Source organism: Thalia democratica, chromosome 4, assembly GCF_965202585.1.
Source record: "Thalia democratica chromosome 4, ktThaDemo2.hap1.1, whole genome shotgun sequence".
Classification (NCBI taxonomy): Eukaryota; Metazoa; Chordata; class Thaliacea; order Salpida; family Salpidae; genus Thalia; species Thalia democratica.
Window position 1 is genome coordinate 3,311,358 of NC_139168.1, and position 16,422 is coordinate 3,327,779.

General features: G+C 22.6%; 1 protein-coding gene across 2 annotated transcripts; it reads right to left on the reverse strand.

Annotated features, from left to right (window-relative positions):
* Positions 1–7,079: 7,079 nt before the first annotated feature.
* On the reverse strand, positions 7,080–12,628 carry LOC145834902 (uncharacterized). 2 transcript variants are annotated; one of them, XM_082942428.1, is made up of 9 exons: positions 12,525–12,628; positions 11,886–11,936; positions 11,398–11,439; positions 11,295–11,339; positions 11,042–11,086; positions 10,370–10,430; positions 9,742–9,834; positions 8,148–8,311; positions 7,080–7,684 (listed from the first exon to the last, which is right to left on the reverse strand). In XM_082942428.1, the coding sequence occupies exons 1-9, from the start codon at positions 12,619–12,621 to the stop codon at positions 7,566–7,568; spliced, it is 717 nt and encodes a 238-aa protein (XP_082798554.1). In that variant the 5' UTR covers positions 12,622–12,628; the 3' UTR covers positions 7,080–7,565. The 2 variants fall into 2 exon arrangements, with proteins under 2 accessions (XP_082798554.1, XP_082798556.1); XM_082942430.1 differs by lacking the exon at positions 11,398–11,439.
* Between the last annotated feature and the right edge of the window lie 3,794 nt (positions 12,629–16,422).

The following is a 16,422-nucleotide window of genomic DNA, read 5'->3' on the forward strand; positions in this document are numbered from 1 at the left end:
CAGCATTAAGTACACAAGGAATGTATTTTTATAAATTTTTTTAATATTTTAACTTATTAAAAATATTATCTCGATTAAAACATCATTATTGTAGAAGTATAGTTAACTTTACAGAAAAATAGTTAGATTTAAAAGAAAAACGAACTACTTAGCTTATAGAGTAAATAACACTGTTAGTTATATAAGTATTTCAAACTTTTAAAGTAAAGCTTAACTTAAACAACGATAACTTTTAAAGCTTTGTTTTTAAAATGCTTGGATCTTATTTACTGTAAATTAAACTGGATAGTACTAATTTTAAAATCGGTTTAGTGTAATGTTTTGCTGCTATTTCTTTTTACTTTTAAATGATTTATAAAGTTTAGATTAACAGTAATCTCGCTTAATTTTTCTAGTCACTTTAATAAATTATAAAAGTATTTTTAAAACAATACTTGAATTACTATTATATCTAAGCATTGTTTATTAGCAGTTATATACTTGCTCAAAAATTTTTCAGACACAACATTGTAATCTGTTGATCTTTTATTCAACTGACCTGTACAAATTTATTTTGCAAAACTATTAGAATGAAATATTAGTAGCTTTTCTATGAACATAGTTGACTTATTAAAACTATGTTTAATGTAAAAGCTGTCTTAATAAACATCCTATGTTTTTTTCTTAAGTACAATAACCTTCTTTTTTAGTACACACTTTGAACATAGTCCAAAAGTGCGTACTCAACAGGAAAAGAGTACCTGAATAATACCAGTTTGAATCAGAGGTTTAACTAGGAACACAAAGTTTCTGGCTTAAAAAAGCGTATTTAACTAGAAGTATAGAACTAAGGAAAGACTTAATAGGAAAGTTGCTATATATTAAAGTAAGAAATTTTTGTGGGTTTTTTAACTAAAGTAAAAATTAAAGAAGTTGTAAAGCGTAGATAAGTCTTTAAATGTCAGCTAGTAATGTAGAAGAAGAAGAATAGAAACTAGGCAAAACCTTATTTGTTAAAAATAAAATAATTTAAGTTTTGCAAAAAACAAAGTAACTTGTAAGTTATAAAAAAGTTGTACATTATAATACACTACAAATAAGTTTTTGCAGTAATATACTGTTCTTAGTTCACGTTAAAGTAAAAAACAAGGATGTTCTAAAAACCTAACTAAAAGCTATCTTTGATTTAATAATGTTTTATTTTTGATATTAAAGTAAATATAAAAAAAAAAAAGTAGATTTAATTTTAGAACAAAAAGGTCGATAAATATATTAAATTTAACTTTACTTTAACTAAGAGATTACTGAGCCTGCTAAAATTAGGTGTTTACTTATTTAGTTTGTTTAAAATTAAAACAGCAAAAAAACGTGTTTTAGCTTTGAAGGTTCTTTATTGAAATTAACAATGTTTAAAACTTATTGTACATCATATATGTTTTGAAAAGAAAACATTTAATAGAATTAACAACTCTTTCATTAGCGTTTGATAAAATTTCGTTAAGTTTAGTCAAAACAGAATACTATAAAATTAAAAATTAATAGATTAAAATTAATGCTTCTAAAGATTGCATTAAAAAAAATTCAAAAATCTAAGGTTTACATTTAAAGTTTAGAAATTATAGTTAGCAGTATTATAACAACTATTATATTGTACAGAACATTTTTATTATTAAGAAACATTTTAAAATGAAGTCAGCTGTTATTGTTCTTTTCTTTGTTGCACTTTGCAATTTCATGCCGTCATCGGAGGCAAAGTTTAAAAACTTGAAAAAATTTAACGAATTGAGAATAAAGTTGGAAGGAATAAAAATGACCATTAAGAACAATTCTGAAATGAAAAAGGTTTATGAATTTTTTCAATTGTATAATGTTTTATATGCGGTTTATCATTCAGTTTTTAAATGATAAAAGTTTCATATTTTAATTTTAATAAATGTTTTTGTTAGTTTTAAAAGTAGTATAAGGTGTTAGTAGTTTATTATCAAAAACTTAATAAGATATTACGGAAATAAGAGTTATCTGAAAGTTTGCACAAACTGATTTTTGAAATATTAAAAATTTAACATATCGTTCACAATTAATGCTAGAAGATTAACATAAGAGAATTAAGTTTTAAAACAAGTTGCAAATCTAAATGTTTGAACTTAAGTCACGAAAAACAACATTTACACATATTTATAAATAATTTAGTAGGTTAGATATAAAAAAAGCAGTTTAAATTAAATGTTAATTATTAATTTGCAGTGCTATACTGAATATCCATGCTATCTTCCTCACAAACAGGTAAGAATTAGTTTATTTCATTTATTTAAAAATTCAGTTATTTTAAATGTAAATTAATCAAGTGATAGTTAAACAATTAAATAAATAAAAAATGTTTTCAAATCATTAATGCATTAGTTAGAATTGATTTTGTCTCAAAATTTATCTTAAATTTTCCCATATTTACAAAATAAGAACTTTCGGAGTTTTATTTTTAAACTTCGTTTAACAGGCACAAATGCGTAAGAATAAGAAGAACATCCGGGCTTCGTTTCACAACATGAAAAAGTGCGCTGTAAAAACTGAAACCGATTTGAGAAGCAAACTAAAAGACTTCAGGTCGAAGTTGAACGAATATTGTGACCAGTATGAATGCGTAAGTTATTGAGTAAATATAATTTAATTTTAATATAACTATCAATTTACTTATTTCGTTATAAATTATGTTAAAAATTTATTCCAAAAAAAAAAGAGTTTTTATAATTGTTATTTTTCTTTGTTAATATGAACTTTTTTCTACTTATAAGTTACTTCATGTATACTCATGCAATTATATTTTGATTTTATTTTAGGCTGATTTGGTTGGATATTTTTCAAAGAGTGTGAACAGATTTTGCCAAATGATGAAATTTTTAAAAAGCTCATAAGTAAGTTGACTGACAATAAATAAAAAAACTTATTAAATTAAGTGGTTGTAGTAACTTTAGACTTTAAAATCAAAATTACAACAAAACTTATATTACGATAAACTAGAATTATTACGTTCTTTGAAAAACAGATAATTTAGGTACACTTTAACGAAAAAACAAAAAATTATTTAAACATTTTTTACAAAGTGAGCATTATACAATTCTGTCTCATACGTTTGAGTTGTATCGTTTTTATTTTTTATTTATTTTTGACCTTACGTATACAGATGTTTTCAATTTTTTAATACTCTATTTAAAAGTATCAAAAATAAAAAAAAATTAGCACAAATTTTATTGTTTTAGCTGTTGTTAAAAAAAAACAAACATTACTATCTTATATTTAGACGTTTTGTTTATTATTAAGTTAAGTACGTATCAAATCTAATAAACTTTAATTTCAAACAGAAAAATAACGGCAGTCAAAGAAGATCTGATGTAATTCCTTTCACTTTTTTATAGAAAACAAACACTTAATGCATGCAAATGAAAAAACTTAATTTTCTTCAGTTGACACGTGCATTAATTTTGGAGAAAAAATTTATTTATTAATTCAGTATACTAATTCAATTTATTTTGTATATTGTATATTATATTATACAATGTATATTAATTTAAAGTATTTTAATTATACTTTCTTTGGTAATTTTTTGATTACTATTTATTTACTAAAGAAAAAAAAATTATATAAATAAACTATTTAAGGTAAAATAGTTTCGTTATGAATAACCTTAAATAAAAACTGATGTATAGAAAATTGTAGAAAAAATTGAATTCCAATAATGTTTTAATTAAACTATGAATCAGATTTGTTGATATATTATCTTTGATATTAAACTGCTTATTTAATCTAAGTACTTATAGATTTACTTAAAAATTTTATTTTTTAAATAAGCGAGGTTTAATAGTTCAAAATTTAGTTTGAATTCATAAATATTAAGGTAGATATTTAATTAATATGTTAATGTTTGTTTTTAATTTTTAAAAATCTTAGATCTTTAATGACAAATTGTCTTCTAGTATTTTTCAGAAAATTTTTAAATAAAATTTTTTTTATATAGGTTTATTTAAAATTTACAGTACCTATTTTAAACCTTAATTTTTCATTACATCAAATGTAAATGAATGTTAAACAGGTTTTAACGCAAAATCTGTAAAATACAAAAAAAAATATTTTTTAGTTTTTGTTAATTCAGAATTAAGCAATAATTTTATATTTTAAATGAAAATAACTTTAATTATAGCAAATTTTCTCTTATATATGAATTCATGTTCTAGATAGGCAAAAGTTTAAACTGTAATAACTGATGTACCTTTAACACAAAGAAACTAAAAAATAAAAGTTTTAATGTGTACTACAAATTACAAACTAAAATCAGTGTCAAAAGCAACAAGCTGTATTTAAAATCAATGATTATGATAACGATAAGCGTTTTAATTCGTCTGTTTTGGTAATAATATACGTCGAATAGAAAAAGCGGAAAAATTGTTAAATAGATTTTCATCATTCGAAAACAGTTTTCTTATAATTTAAAAAAAACTAGGTAATCATTATAAAAACTCAAAAATACGTATACAATAAAACAAACTATATGCTTATTTCAGCATATAGTTTTAATATTTATAGTTATACTGATAATCAAGATTGACGTCAAATAAGTTAGATATTATTAGGATGCTTGTTAACTTATAATCGTGGTTTTTAACCAATTAAATAAATTAAAGTTTATTAATCTGTGCATTTATTGGGAAATAAATTCATGCACACTAGACTATAAAAAATGTAAATTGCCATTAAAATGCACTACTTTCTTATTTTAACAAAGACATGTTAAAAGTTAATCGTAAAAGTTATAACTATATTTTACGTTAAAAAAAGACAAAACCACAACATTAGAAAAATATTTTATTTTAAATCATAGAACTATTTTTGTGCACAGCAAATTAATTTCTAGTGTGCACAGGTGCACACCGTGAAGACTGCTGAATTGTAAAAATGTTGTTTTTTATGGTTAGAATCAAGAAGTTGTTAAATAATTAATATAAATTAGTCAGACTTTTTGTCTTATTTTCGAAAATAAAATGGCTTTTACTTATATTGTAGTACAACTTCTAATTTACTTGTATGAAATTAAATTTTTTTTTTTATTTTTAAGAGAATGACAAACCAATTAAAACGCAAATTCTGACTAAATAGAAGTAACAATAAAATCGTTTTTGTTTTTATTTTTCATTAAAAGTTTTACTAATTTTCGGCGTTTAGAAATGCTTCTTTACTTTGTTAAATTTGAGGTTATAGTGTTGGTTTTTATTTTCAGTGTATTAATGTCCAATATCCAAGTAATATATATATTTTGAAAACATTTTTATTCATTATAATGTGAATATTTGCTTTTCAAACACCAAATGGTTTTGTTTAAAAGAAAAATAAGCTGATTTCAAAATATTGTAAATTAGAACTTTCACACTAATTGATTGCATGCTACAAGATTGATGCTCGTTTTAATATTTGTTACCTTGAAATGAAAAAAATTAATTATACAACTTTTAGACTTTTGATAGAAAAAAATTCGTTCAAGATCTTAAGCTTTAGATTTTACTCAAACATCTCAAAAACAGCACAAGTATGTTCCAGAATCTTGGTATTAACATGCGCATGTTTAAATTTTTTGTTTGATTATTTATCACGAGCTTTGTGCTCGTTTTAAAATTATATTCGTGATAAAATTGAATGATAAGATTCATAACTTATTACAATTAAGGGAGGTATTTATTCACAATGAAAAGTTTTAGTTGCTGATTAATTGCACATGACGTCACTAAAAACTCCACAATGCATGTTTTTATTTATTTAGTATCTAAAGTGAGGACTTTTGTTTGAATAAAAAGAGCTTTCTAAGAAATACAGCAGTAGTTATAAAAAAATTAGTCTATGTTTTAGGAAAATGTTTAAAATAAAAATCAATATCCAACATTTAAAAGTTTCACTATTGTTGGAGTTGAAAAAATTTTAAGCTGCACTGTAGTTGAAAAAAATCCCTTTAAAGTTTAGAGAATACTTGAACTAAACTTTGTTGTTAATTAAATAAAGAAAATTAAAAGAAACAAGTAAATTAAATTAATTCTATTTTTGTAAAAAAAAGGGTTTTAATTATACACAGAAGATTACTAATTCATGAAAAACATATTAAAACAGAAAAATACTTGTTTTATTACCATTCAAATTTTTTACCTCTAAAATGCTAAATTGAAAAACAAATACTGTAAATGTCTAAAACTTCCAATATTTTTCATACGGTAAAAATATTAAAATTATAAAAATAAACGTTTTTGTAAACTATGTTTGAATATAGGTTAAGTTTAACTACAAAATAAATATCTCAAATATAACTTTGAAAACCAGTTATTTCAAATATTCTGTGTAATGAATAACCATTTGTTTATTTTTAACTAATGAATAGTTGTGTGAAAAATTGCTCGTTTAAACTACGCAGATAGCCGAACTTTTGTTAATAATTTTTGATGCTTTTAACATTTTGTTTGATGTAAAAAAAAAAACATTATCAGGCATTTCGAAGTCGCATCTTACTAGTTATTGCCCCGACTTACTATGGTTTTCCAATATATTCCTTTCTAAAATTTCTCTTTAATTGCACCTCATGTAAATAAATCTTGAAAATTAAAAAAAGAACCATAAATTTTATCTTTAAATCTATTCCTTCCATTTCTTATGGTATTGTTTTTATTTCACACTGTGAGCTATGATATCTAGTCTAATAATAGCAAAAAAAAAACAATGTAATCATTTTATTATAAAAAGTCTTATAAATATCAGCTTAAATAGTCAAAAGCTTATTAAAACAACTAATGCTCGTATAAGCTTTTAATATCACTTGTCATTGTTGAAACAATTATTTAAACCTTGCACTGTTTTGTATATTAAGAATTTTAATTTAATCTAATTTTTTGAATAAACGTAGTACTAAAGTACTAAAAGTTTATGATAAAGTCCAATCTTTTTTACCTTGACTCAACAGTTTATTTCAAAAAAGAAAAGTTATAAAAGAAAACATAAGCACTTTTATCTTTTTAAAAAAGACCTTCAGCAATCACAAAATATAAAAGACTAAAATACGTTTATTATTACGTATGTTGAAAATGATTTATCCAGCTAAAAAAACGTATTTGTGACTAAACGAAATGAAAGAAACGTAAATTGAGAATATAATTGTTTATTGAAAAATTATAGCTAAAATATAAAATTTTTCTATCAACAGCTCAACTAAAAACTAACGATTCTACATAAAAACTTCAGCAATTTAAATTTAATATATTAAGTTACAGCATGTTAAAAAATACAATGCAAAATGTTTGCAATGCAAAGTATAGTTATTGTAACTGAATACTTTGTTACTTTCACGGAACTTCTTGGAAATTGATCTGATTGGTTAAAAAATCTCGCACCAGCGTCTGATTGGTTACAGATCTTTGTAACTTTTCCGTATTGGTCAATGATTTCTGCATAACAATCTGTTGTTTGGTCTGCAGTATAACTGGCTTCTGTGCTGTTCACTGAGAAATCATCGTATTGTGTTGAGTTATTTGTATTGTTGTAATTCAGTTGAACTTGAGTGATGTTTATTGGGTTGACGCAACACAAAATATTCGGTGTTCTTCTCTGATATCTTCGTAATGTGATGCAGGGTAAAATGTTGAATTGATTTTGACTTTTTCTTTGAAAACTACTCCGCACATTCCTAGAAAATGAAGCAAACTAGTGTGTAAATATTTATGGTAATATGCTATGTGTTTAGTTTAAACGATCAAGGTAGTAAGCTCAAATAATTGTGAATATTGCAATCAGCAGGAATATATTCAGAAACAAACAAGAAATTTTGATTGCGTCATATAGTGGTCTTAAGCTTTTTTCTAATGTGTTTTTAATTTTATGTACATCTCAGTATAGTTCATTCACTTGGTCTAAAACGATATTTGTTTAAATAAACACTTAGATAGACACTGTTTTGACAAACAGCGGTTTAAACTTAGTCATTACAATAAAAAGTAAATCATCAAAAATATGAGAGAAAAAGAGATAGATCTTGAAAAATTACTGTCAACTTTTTATTAACAAGGTCAAACATAATTTTAAATAAAAAGTGATGACTAAAAAAAAAAAATTATGACATGACTAAAAGTCGTAACTTCACAGAAACTTACTATTTTTATCTTCTTGCGAATCAAACATAGAGTTTAGCTTGTGTTGAATGGTAACAATGAGGCAGTCCAGGTATGTGTCTCCATCTAGCGGTAATATAAATTGGGTGTTGGGTTTGTTACCGTTGACGTTAAAACCTAGAACTGCTCGGTTGGTATCTATATACCTGTGTAAATATATAATGTTAAATATTTATATGACTGTGTGAACAAATAATATTTATTATTTATGTACCTGTTTGGACAAACAGCATTTAATATCTATATAGCTGTGTGAACAAATAATATTTAATATCTATGTACCTATACATATATATAAATGTGAACAAATAATATCTAATATCTATGTACATGTGTGATCAAATAGTATTTAATATCTATTTATATGTGTGAATAAATAATAATTAATATCTATTAGTATGTGTGAATAAATAATATTTAATATCTATGTACCTGTGTGAATAAATAATATTTAATATCTATGTACCTGTGTGAAATAATAATATTTAATATCTATATACTTGTGTGAATAAATAATATTTAATATCTATGTATCAGGGAATTGTTATATCTTTTATTTTTACACTTGTTATTTAGTATTATTTGTTATTTATATACCCGTGAATTATTGATATCTTTGATTTATATACCAGTAAGTTGATCAGTTTTTATTATTTATGTACCGTATAACTATATATCTAATATCTGTATAAATGAAACATAGTATCATTTTTAGTTTCTTGCATACTGTTTAGTAATATTTTTTTCTCTTATACCTGTGAATTATTATTATTTACTATTTAAGTAATCGGTTTTTATATACCGAGGTAAACTAACTATATTTATTGTTTGTATGCCTGTGTATATTATTATATATCATTTATGTGTCTGTGTAAACTAATAAAGTTTTTTTTTTTATGCAAATATACTTACTAATATTATCTACTACATGTTTACCTGTAAACTGTTATTATAATTTATCTTTTTATTGATCTTTTTGAATTTATAAGCTTTTGTAAATTAAATATATTTTTACACTTTATATAACTGTAAACTAATATTACAGCTTTTTTAAAATACGGGTCAGTTAATATTTTTGTCATTTATATAACATTGTAAATTGGTGCTGTTTACTATTGATGAACTTGTGTAATTTAATATTGTAAGTTGTAAAGTATTTTTAATATTTTTAGTTGTTTGTACACCTGTAAAAAATTGTTGTCAGTTGAAAAGAATTAAAACGTTTTTAAATTAATGGTAATATATATAATTTTATTAATTTCTAGTTGTTTAGACTTGCTCTGTCAATATTTATCTACCTTATAATTGTAAGTTTAAACAATAAAAGTATACTTCGAACTAAATTTTACAGCTATTTATAAATTCAAACCATTGATATTTAATGTTATTAATTTTCAGTTTAAAAAAAACTTTTATTTTAACGAACAATTAATTTTAGAAAGTATACATCTCAAACAACTGGTATTTGTAAAAAAAAAGTTTATAAGTATTATACAGCTCAAAAAAGTATTAAACAAATTATATTAGAAAAGCATTATCAATAAATATAAGAAAATAAATAAATCAAAAAACTAACACGTAGTAGTCCAGGTTGTCAGGATAATGAACAATTTTTCTGCTTTCTAAAAGTTCATTCGTTCCTAGAGCTTCCAGTGCGCTTTTTAATGTTCTGAAAAGTAAGTTTCAAATAGTTATACATTAAAACTTGGCAAACCCTAGTTTATATTGTCAAACTTTAATAGTTATAAAGCACAAAAGTTACAGTAAAACTATTCTCTCTTGTTTATTAAGTTACTTGAACATAACTTGTTGAAAAGTTTTATAAATAGATCAAAGTATATCTACTGTCTTCAATTAAAACTCCTCTTAAAGAAAAGAATGATATTATTATTTGTACAACAAAGTTTTGTTTTAAAATTTTGTTTTGTGAAAATTTCATGAATTGAAAAATTATAACATTTTACTGCTTTTGAAACTTGTTTCTAAAATTTCCTGAAAAAAATATAATAACAAAATGTTTAGTAATGCTTAAAGTTTGCATAAAAAAGCAGCTAAATCATTAGCATGTTTAAAATTGTAAAATAGCTGTTTGTAAGAGAATTTTAAATCTTTCACAGAAAAGTTATTTTTTTACTAAAGTTTTAGTATCAAATACAATCGATAGGTTTTTATTAAATTTTTATTTGTTTAAATCTTTAACTTACTGTCTGTCGTTTACTAAGACTGAAGCTTTTTCGAAATTCTTTTTGTATGCTTTTTCATATTCTGAATGAAACAATTTAATATATTTAACAAAACCAAAAATAAATAGACTAAGATTATGTTTTTTTTATATATTCCTTATATTTTTGTAGAATTTTAAACTAACACTTGTTAATATTCATATCAAAAAAATCATTTCACAGTAATTAAGCCATAAGAATTACAAATAAAACATTTTGACAAAAACAAATTATTAAAAAAATACCAACAACACGTATAATTCGCATTTTTACTTTATAAAAACAACAATAAATAATAATTACTATAAAAAATTAAAAAAGTTTCTATCGTTTATAGTTCTGAAAAAGTCAAAAAAAAAAGAAAACAAAAAATGTTTTAAATTTTGTAGTTTGCACTATAACTTGTTTGTTCTTCTTAATTTTTAAACAATTAAAATTATAATCGTTATATCCCATGGACACATAAAAGCTAATATTTAAAACATACATTTAAGTTAAAACAGATATTCAGCTAACTTATTTTTTTAATAATCCAGGTTTCAAAAAAAAGCCAAGTATTTAAAAGTATTACCTTGCAAAGTTTTTTTTTAAATATTTAAGAATCTACTGTTTTAGTTATTACTTGTTCATTTTTAGAACAAATTTTAAAATAACCTCCTTCGATTCCGTTGATTAAAGAGTTTTGTCTCGAGGATTCTTCTGTAATTTAAAAAAATTAAATAAAATTTAGTCAAAATATTATATACAAAAATATTGATAATTATTGTTCAAAAGAATATTGTATTATATAATATATAAGATATTATAATAATATCAGTATTCAAACTATTCAAAAGCATAAAAGAAAAGACTATTAATCAATTTAATTTTGGTTTTGAAATTTTTAGTGTTTAATATATATCACCACCTTGGTTTGTTTCTTTGTTTTCCTCTTCACGTGTCCATGAATTACCTGTTTTTTTGTTTAATTTAGTTTCACAAATAACAATACTAATTATTTTTATCTTTACTATAGCTATCATGGCCGTAGTTATTTCTCCTTGATGAAGATCCTGGAAAAAAAAAAGTTTAAAAATGTTTGTTTTTTTAATATATGTTTATTGAATAATATATATTTTTTAAATGTATGTTTACTAAACACACATATAAAATTTGTCTTGTTTTCGCTTAGTTTAAGTCCTGAGCATTTTAAGACGTTTTGGAACAAATAAACACTTGTTTTTAATACATTGAGGATTTGATTTTAATACATACATGAATTTGTATAAATATTTTTTTAACAAAATACAAAGCTCTGAAGTAAACAAACGCACTGTGAAAGCAGTCAACTCAAATAGTAAATACGAGTATATATACAAATAAATATATTAATATTTTATGTATATGACTACTAATTTACTTTGTAACTTTTACCTCTGTGTCTAAAATTTACATGTTGTTTTTAAATTTTTAACTTTAATTTTCACAGATTAATATTATTAATATTTTTTATAACTACCATAGTTGTCAGAATCGTTGTTGTTATACCTTGACGAAGTTGATGAACTACCTGTAAAAAAATAAAAATAATGTAAATATAAAAAAAAGTATGTTTACTAAATATATACTTATAAATATAAATAAAATAAGTGCTTGTTGTATATAAAACAAACTAATTTTTGATGTTATAAAGTTGTTTAAACGCCTAAGGGCGTATTTCTAGTTCAAATAAAGTTTTATTTGAAAGTCTTAAATATTTTTACAAAAATAAGCATTAAGACGTATCAAAAAATTTTGGCTGACTGATTTTGAAACCACTTTTTGTATAAGTATAGCTATTTTTAAGAATAGAAGCAAACTAAAACTAAAAGTGAGGACCAACAATAAAAAAATGTTTTGCAAAAAGTGTTATTTCCAAGGTTAAAAAATTAAATTAAATTTCTTATACGTCATAATACTGTATATGTAATAACGAGTATGAGTATTTTTGTAAACTTTTTTAAGTCTTGCCATTAAAAATTTTCTTGCTCTGAAGTGACGCAATTAAGTGTTGAAACAACTGTAAGCAAATTGAAAGTTGTTTTTTTACACAATAAACACACACATACACATGTATAAATACAAATTGCTTATGTCGAAAACTATTTATTTATTTAACCTCCGTGCCTGTGTCTTGATCTGGAGCTTGATCCGCTTCTTCTAGAACTTGTCAAAGTAAAAAAGCAAATAAGAAGTATTATGAATATTTTGCTCATTTGCACAGCTTATTAAAAACTTATGTCTGTAATATATCATTTAAACTTATATAGAAAAAAGTTTATGTTGGTTTACTAAATTAATCACTTAAACATATGTTTTTAGCTTTAATTTTTAAACTGTTATTACATTTTTTTTTGTGTGTAATGTTTATGTTTACAACTTATTAATAAAAATAAAGTATTTAATGGTCAAAGAGGTTTAATTAAAACAAAATGTTGCTGTTGTCAATAAAGTTATGTTTATTTGTAAAATTTATAGTTTTCTGTTTGTTTATAATTGCTTTAACTAAAAGTTTATATTTTTGTAGGAGTATATAACTCTATAACTACAGGTATTAGTCGTAAGATAGTAAATTTAAAAGTTTTAAAAATTACTTTTATACAATCAAGAATTTTAAATATAAATCATATTTTTTACTGTTTTCTGAATAATTCATAAACCTTAAGTTTAGATAACTTTTATTTAGTAAAAAACTTAACAAGTTTTATGTTAATTCTAGAACATTCTGTCTTAAAAGAATTTAAACTTTTTAAAACAAATTCAAGTTTATTTTCTATTTAACATACAGAACTAATGTTTTGTAACAGTTTACAAATATTTAAAAATCTTAATACGTATTACCACTGTTAACACAATTTATTATCAAACAGAAAACTTTAAATATAATAATATAACAATACATATATAAACTATAGCATTATTTCAAACTAATAAACTAGTTGTATAAAAAAAAAATTTTTTAATCAACATTTCTTACATCTTAAAAAAGCTTATCTATTAAAAAAATAACAAATTTATGAATAAACTCAAACAGTTTAAAAATATTTTACTAATAGTCATTGCGTTAGAATATTGTAAAATGTAACATGCTCTTTCAAACATCAAAACTGTAAGTTATTCCGAATAAAATGTCAAGTTTGAGTTGTTCGCTCTAAGGTATAAAAGTAGCATTGAATGCTGCAAGATGAAATTAGCACATAACATTATCTCTTAACATCTAAACTTTTTCGTTTGTTTCAAAATTTTTTGCAGTATTTAGTGCATACTTTTATAATTAGTAAGTACTATTTTCTTATGAACAAAAGCTTTTAAAACGCAGAAAACACTACAAATGATTTAAATTAAGCAAAAAAAATTTAACTAATAAAATCCTTAAATTAATTTAGTTAGAAATAAATATCATTAAGTTGTTTCGTTTAGTTGAAAATGTTACAGCAAGAAAAAAAGTATGCTTTTCTACAATCGTTGATTAGTCTAAAATTTTTTATAGTTTAGATGCAGAAAACTTATTTAAAAGCTATATTAAAATTTATAATTATATTTACAAGTTAAAGTTTTTTATTCTAAAAAATTGTCATAAAACTTTAAAATAACCTAGCAAAATTGACGTTTAGTATTTTCACTTTAAATGTGGTGTTGTTTTTTAAGCATTATTTTTATAGCAAATACTGTAAACAGAAAATACAAGCTTTAATTTTGTATAAATACCAAACTTCTGCTTAAAAATGCATTGCAAAAACTTCTGCAATAGCTTTTAACATCATAATTTGTCTTTCCAGCGCTATTGACAGAAAAGCCAAACTTCAAATTGTTGTTAGTAGCACTAGACTACTAAAGGTTATTGTATGAAACATTTGTTTAGCTTTTAATTTCATTTGTAAATTCAACACATTTGTGAATTTAGTAGTGTGGAAAATTTATGTTTAATTAATGTTTATTTCGCTATACTGCTTTTTCCTTTTTCATGTAAGTAGTTTATATTATGATCGGTTATCTTTTTTTGTATTTTTACTTTAACTTATTTAATTTAGACTTAATAATTATGAATATTATTTAGTTTTATAACAGTCGGTTTTAACATTAAGTATTTTATCTATTATTAGCCTATAATAACTATAAAGCAACTATTTCTAGTTTAAATGGAACATGTACATTTTAACAATTTATTTTGAATTTTTAGAAATTTTAGTCTAGTTTAAAATATAACTACTTTCACAACAATAAAAATTGATAAAAAAAATTATACAAGTAGATACTGTTAAAATGTTTAAACTGTCTACTTTTTCAAAAATATTAAACAGTTTAAACATGTTATTTTTTCACGGTTAACATTTTTTACAAGTGTATTTGTATTCTTAAAGCGTTGCTAACTTTTATTTAAAGGACAGTAAATACTAATTAATTTACTAAAACTTATTGTTTGAAACAATTTTAATGTAAAAATGACTAAATAAGATTAAAAAAATGTATATATGAAATTTAGATCAACGATAATTTTGCAAAATACTTGCACAATCAGTTTAAAGGTTTTAGTTACAGTTTTATATTTTTATTTTGAAACATACATAACAGTATATTAATTAAAATTAATCTTTATTCTTCAAATAAATAATTAGTTAAGGTGTAAACAAACTTATTTCAGTAACTGTGCTTAGATTTTAAACAAACAACTTTTAGACAAAAATATGTTAGAATGTAATATAACGAGTTTAAAATAAACACTGAAAAGTTGCTCAGAATATATAGTCATAGGACCTGGTGCACGAAGAACCTTTCAGTTATCGAGTCGCACACTACTTGGATACCTTTTAAAGTCTTTACATTATGTTTTTAGTTAAGCTTAAAATTTTTTAGTTAGCTGAATTTATAAAGTTATGTTTACAATATTTTTTAACTACTTTAAGTAACTAAAAACTAAAACATGCAACCTGAATGTAATTTTGATATTTACAAATAAAAATGTAATTTAAATTAATGAGAATTTATTGCGCTTCCAGTAAATATTTACACTGAATAAAGTTAAGTTACAGAAGAAAATATATTAATATTGAAAGGAAAATGGAAATGTATTTATAAAAATTTATTATGCTTTTAAGTGTTTAAAACCTTTAATGACAAATTATTAACAAAAAAGTAATATTTTTAAATTTACTATTACAAATTATGTTAAAAAGTTAATGTATTTCACAACTCAGTAGAAAAGACAAATAAATTGTTTACCTAAAAAATTTAAGCAATTTATTATTAACTCTTAAATAGTTCGATAAAAACATAAATATCCACTGCAAGCACTATATATGATAAAAGCTTAGTTTCTAAATAAATATATACGTAAGTTTTAAACAAGTTTATTTAACTTTTATTTATTATAGTTTTACATTCAACTTTGTCAAATGTATTGAAAAAATATGTAGTTTGATATTATAACAAAACAAAGTTTTTAATTTTATTTATTCAGCATACTATAAACACAAATATGTTCGTCAAAAATAAAGAAAAGAAAAAAAAGTCTAAATATTGTTAAGCACTTGCTTTTTTAAACTATATACATGCATGCCATTAAACTATCAAGCTTTATAATTTTTAAAAATTTAGTATTTTGTTTTGAAAGATCGAGATAAATTAATTAAATAAACAGAGACTAAAAGCATAAATAATACTTTTGAACACATTTCATTAAGTATATTAAGTTAAATAAAAAGAAAACGTAAAAAAAATAATATTGTATACATAAAGTTTTAAATAAATAATACTGATTGCTTTAATACGCATTAAAATAATAAATGAAATATTAATTGAGTTTTTAATAAATAACGTTGAAGTATATATAAATAAATAAATTAAAATACAATTTGAAAATTGTTTTATCTGCAGCTGACTGGTATTCTCATTGTGTAGTCTATTTCTTCATTATTTTCATAAATTTTAAAGTCAACAACTTCTGTGTGCAGAACTTTGTCTTTTTTACAAATTGGAGCTAAAAACTGAATGGTGTCTAGTTCACTCTTATCAGGATT

What these genes read in the sequence shown, in the direction of transcription:
- LOC145834902 (XM_082942428.1), bottom strand. Translation starts at nt 12,621, where the DNA reads ATGAGCAAAATATTCATAATACTTCTTATTTGCTTTTTTACTTTGACA. An exon ending in ATCAAGACACAGGCACGGAG is followed by an intron (nt 11,937 to 12,524) that starts GTTAAATAAATA and finishes ATTTTTTTACAG; the next exon opens with GTAGTTCATCAACTTCGTCA. An exon ending in CAACGATTCTGACAACTATG is followed by an intron (nt 11,440 to 11,885) that starts GTAGTTATAAAA and finishes TTTTTTTTCCAG; the next exon opens with GATCTTCATCAAGGAGAAAT.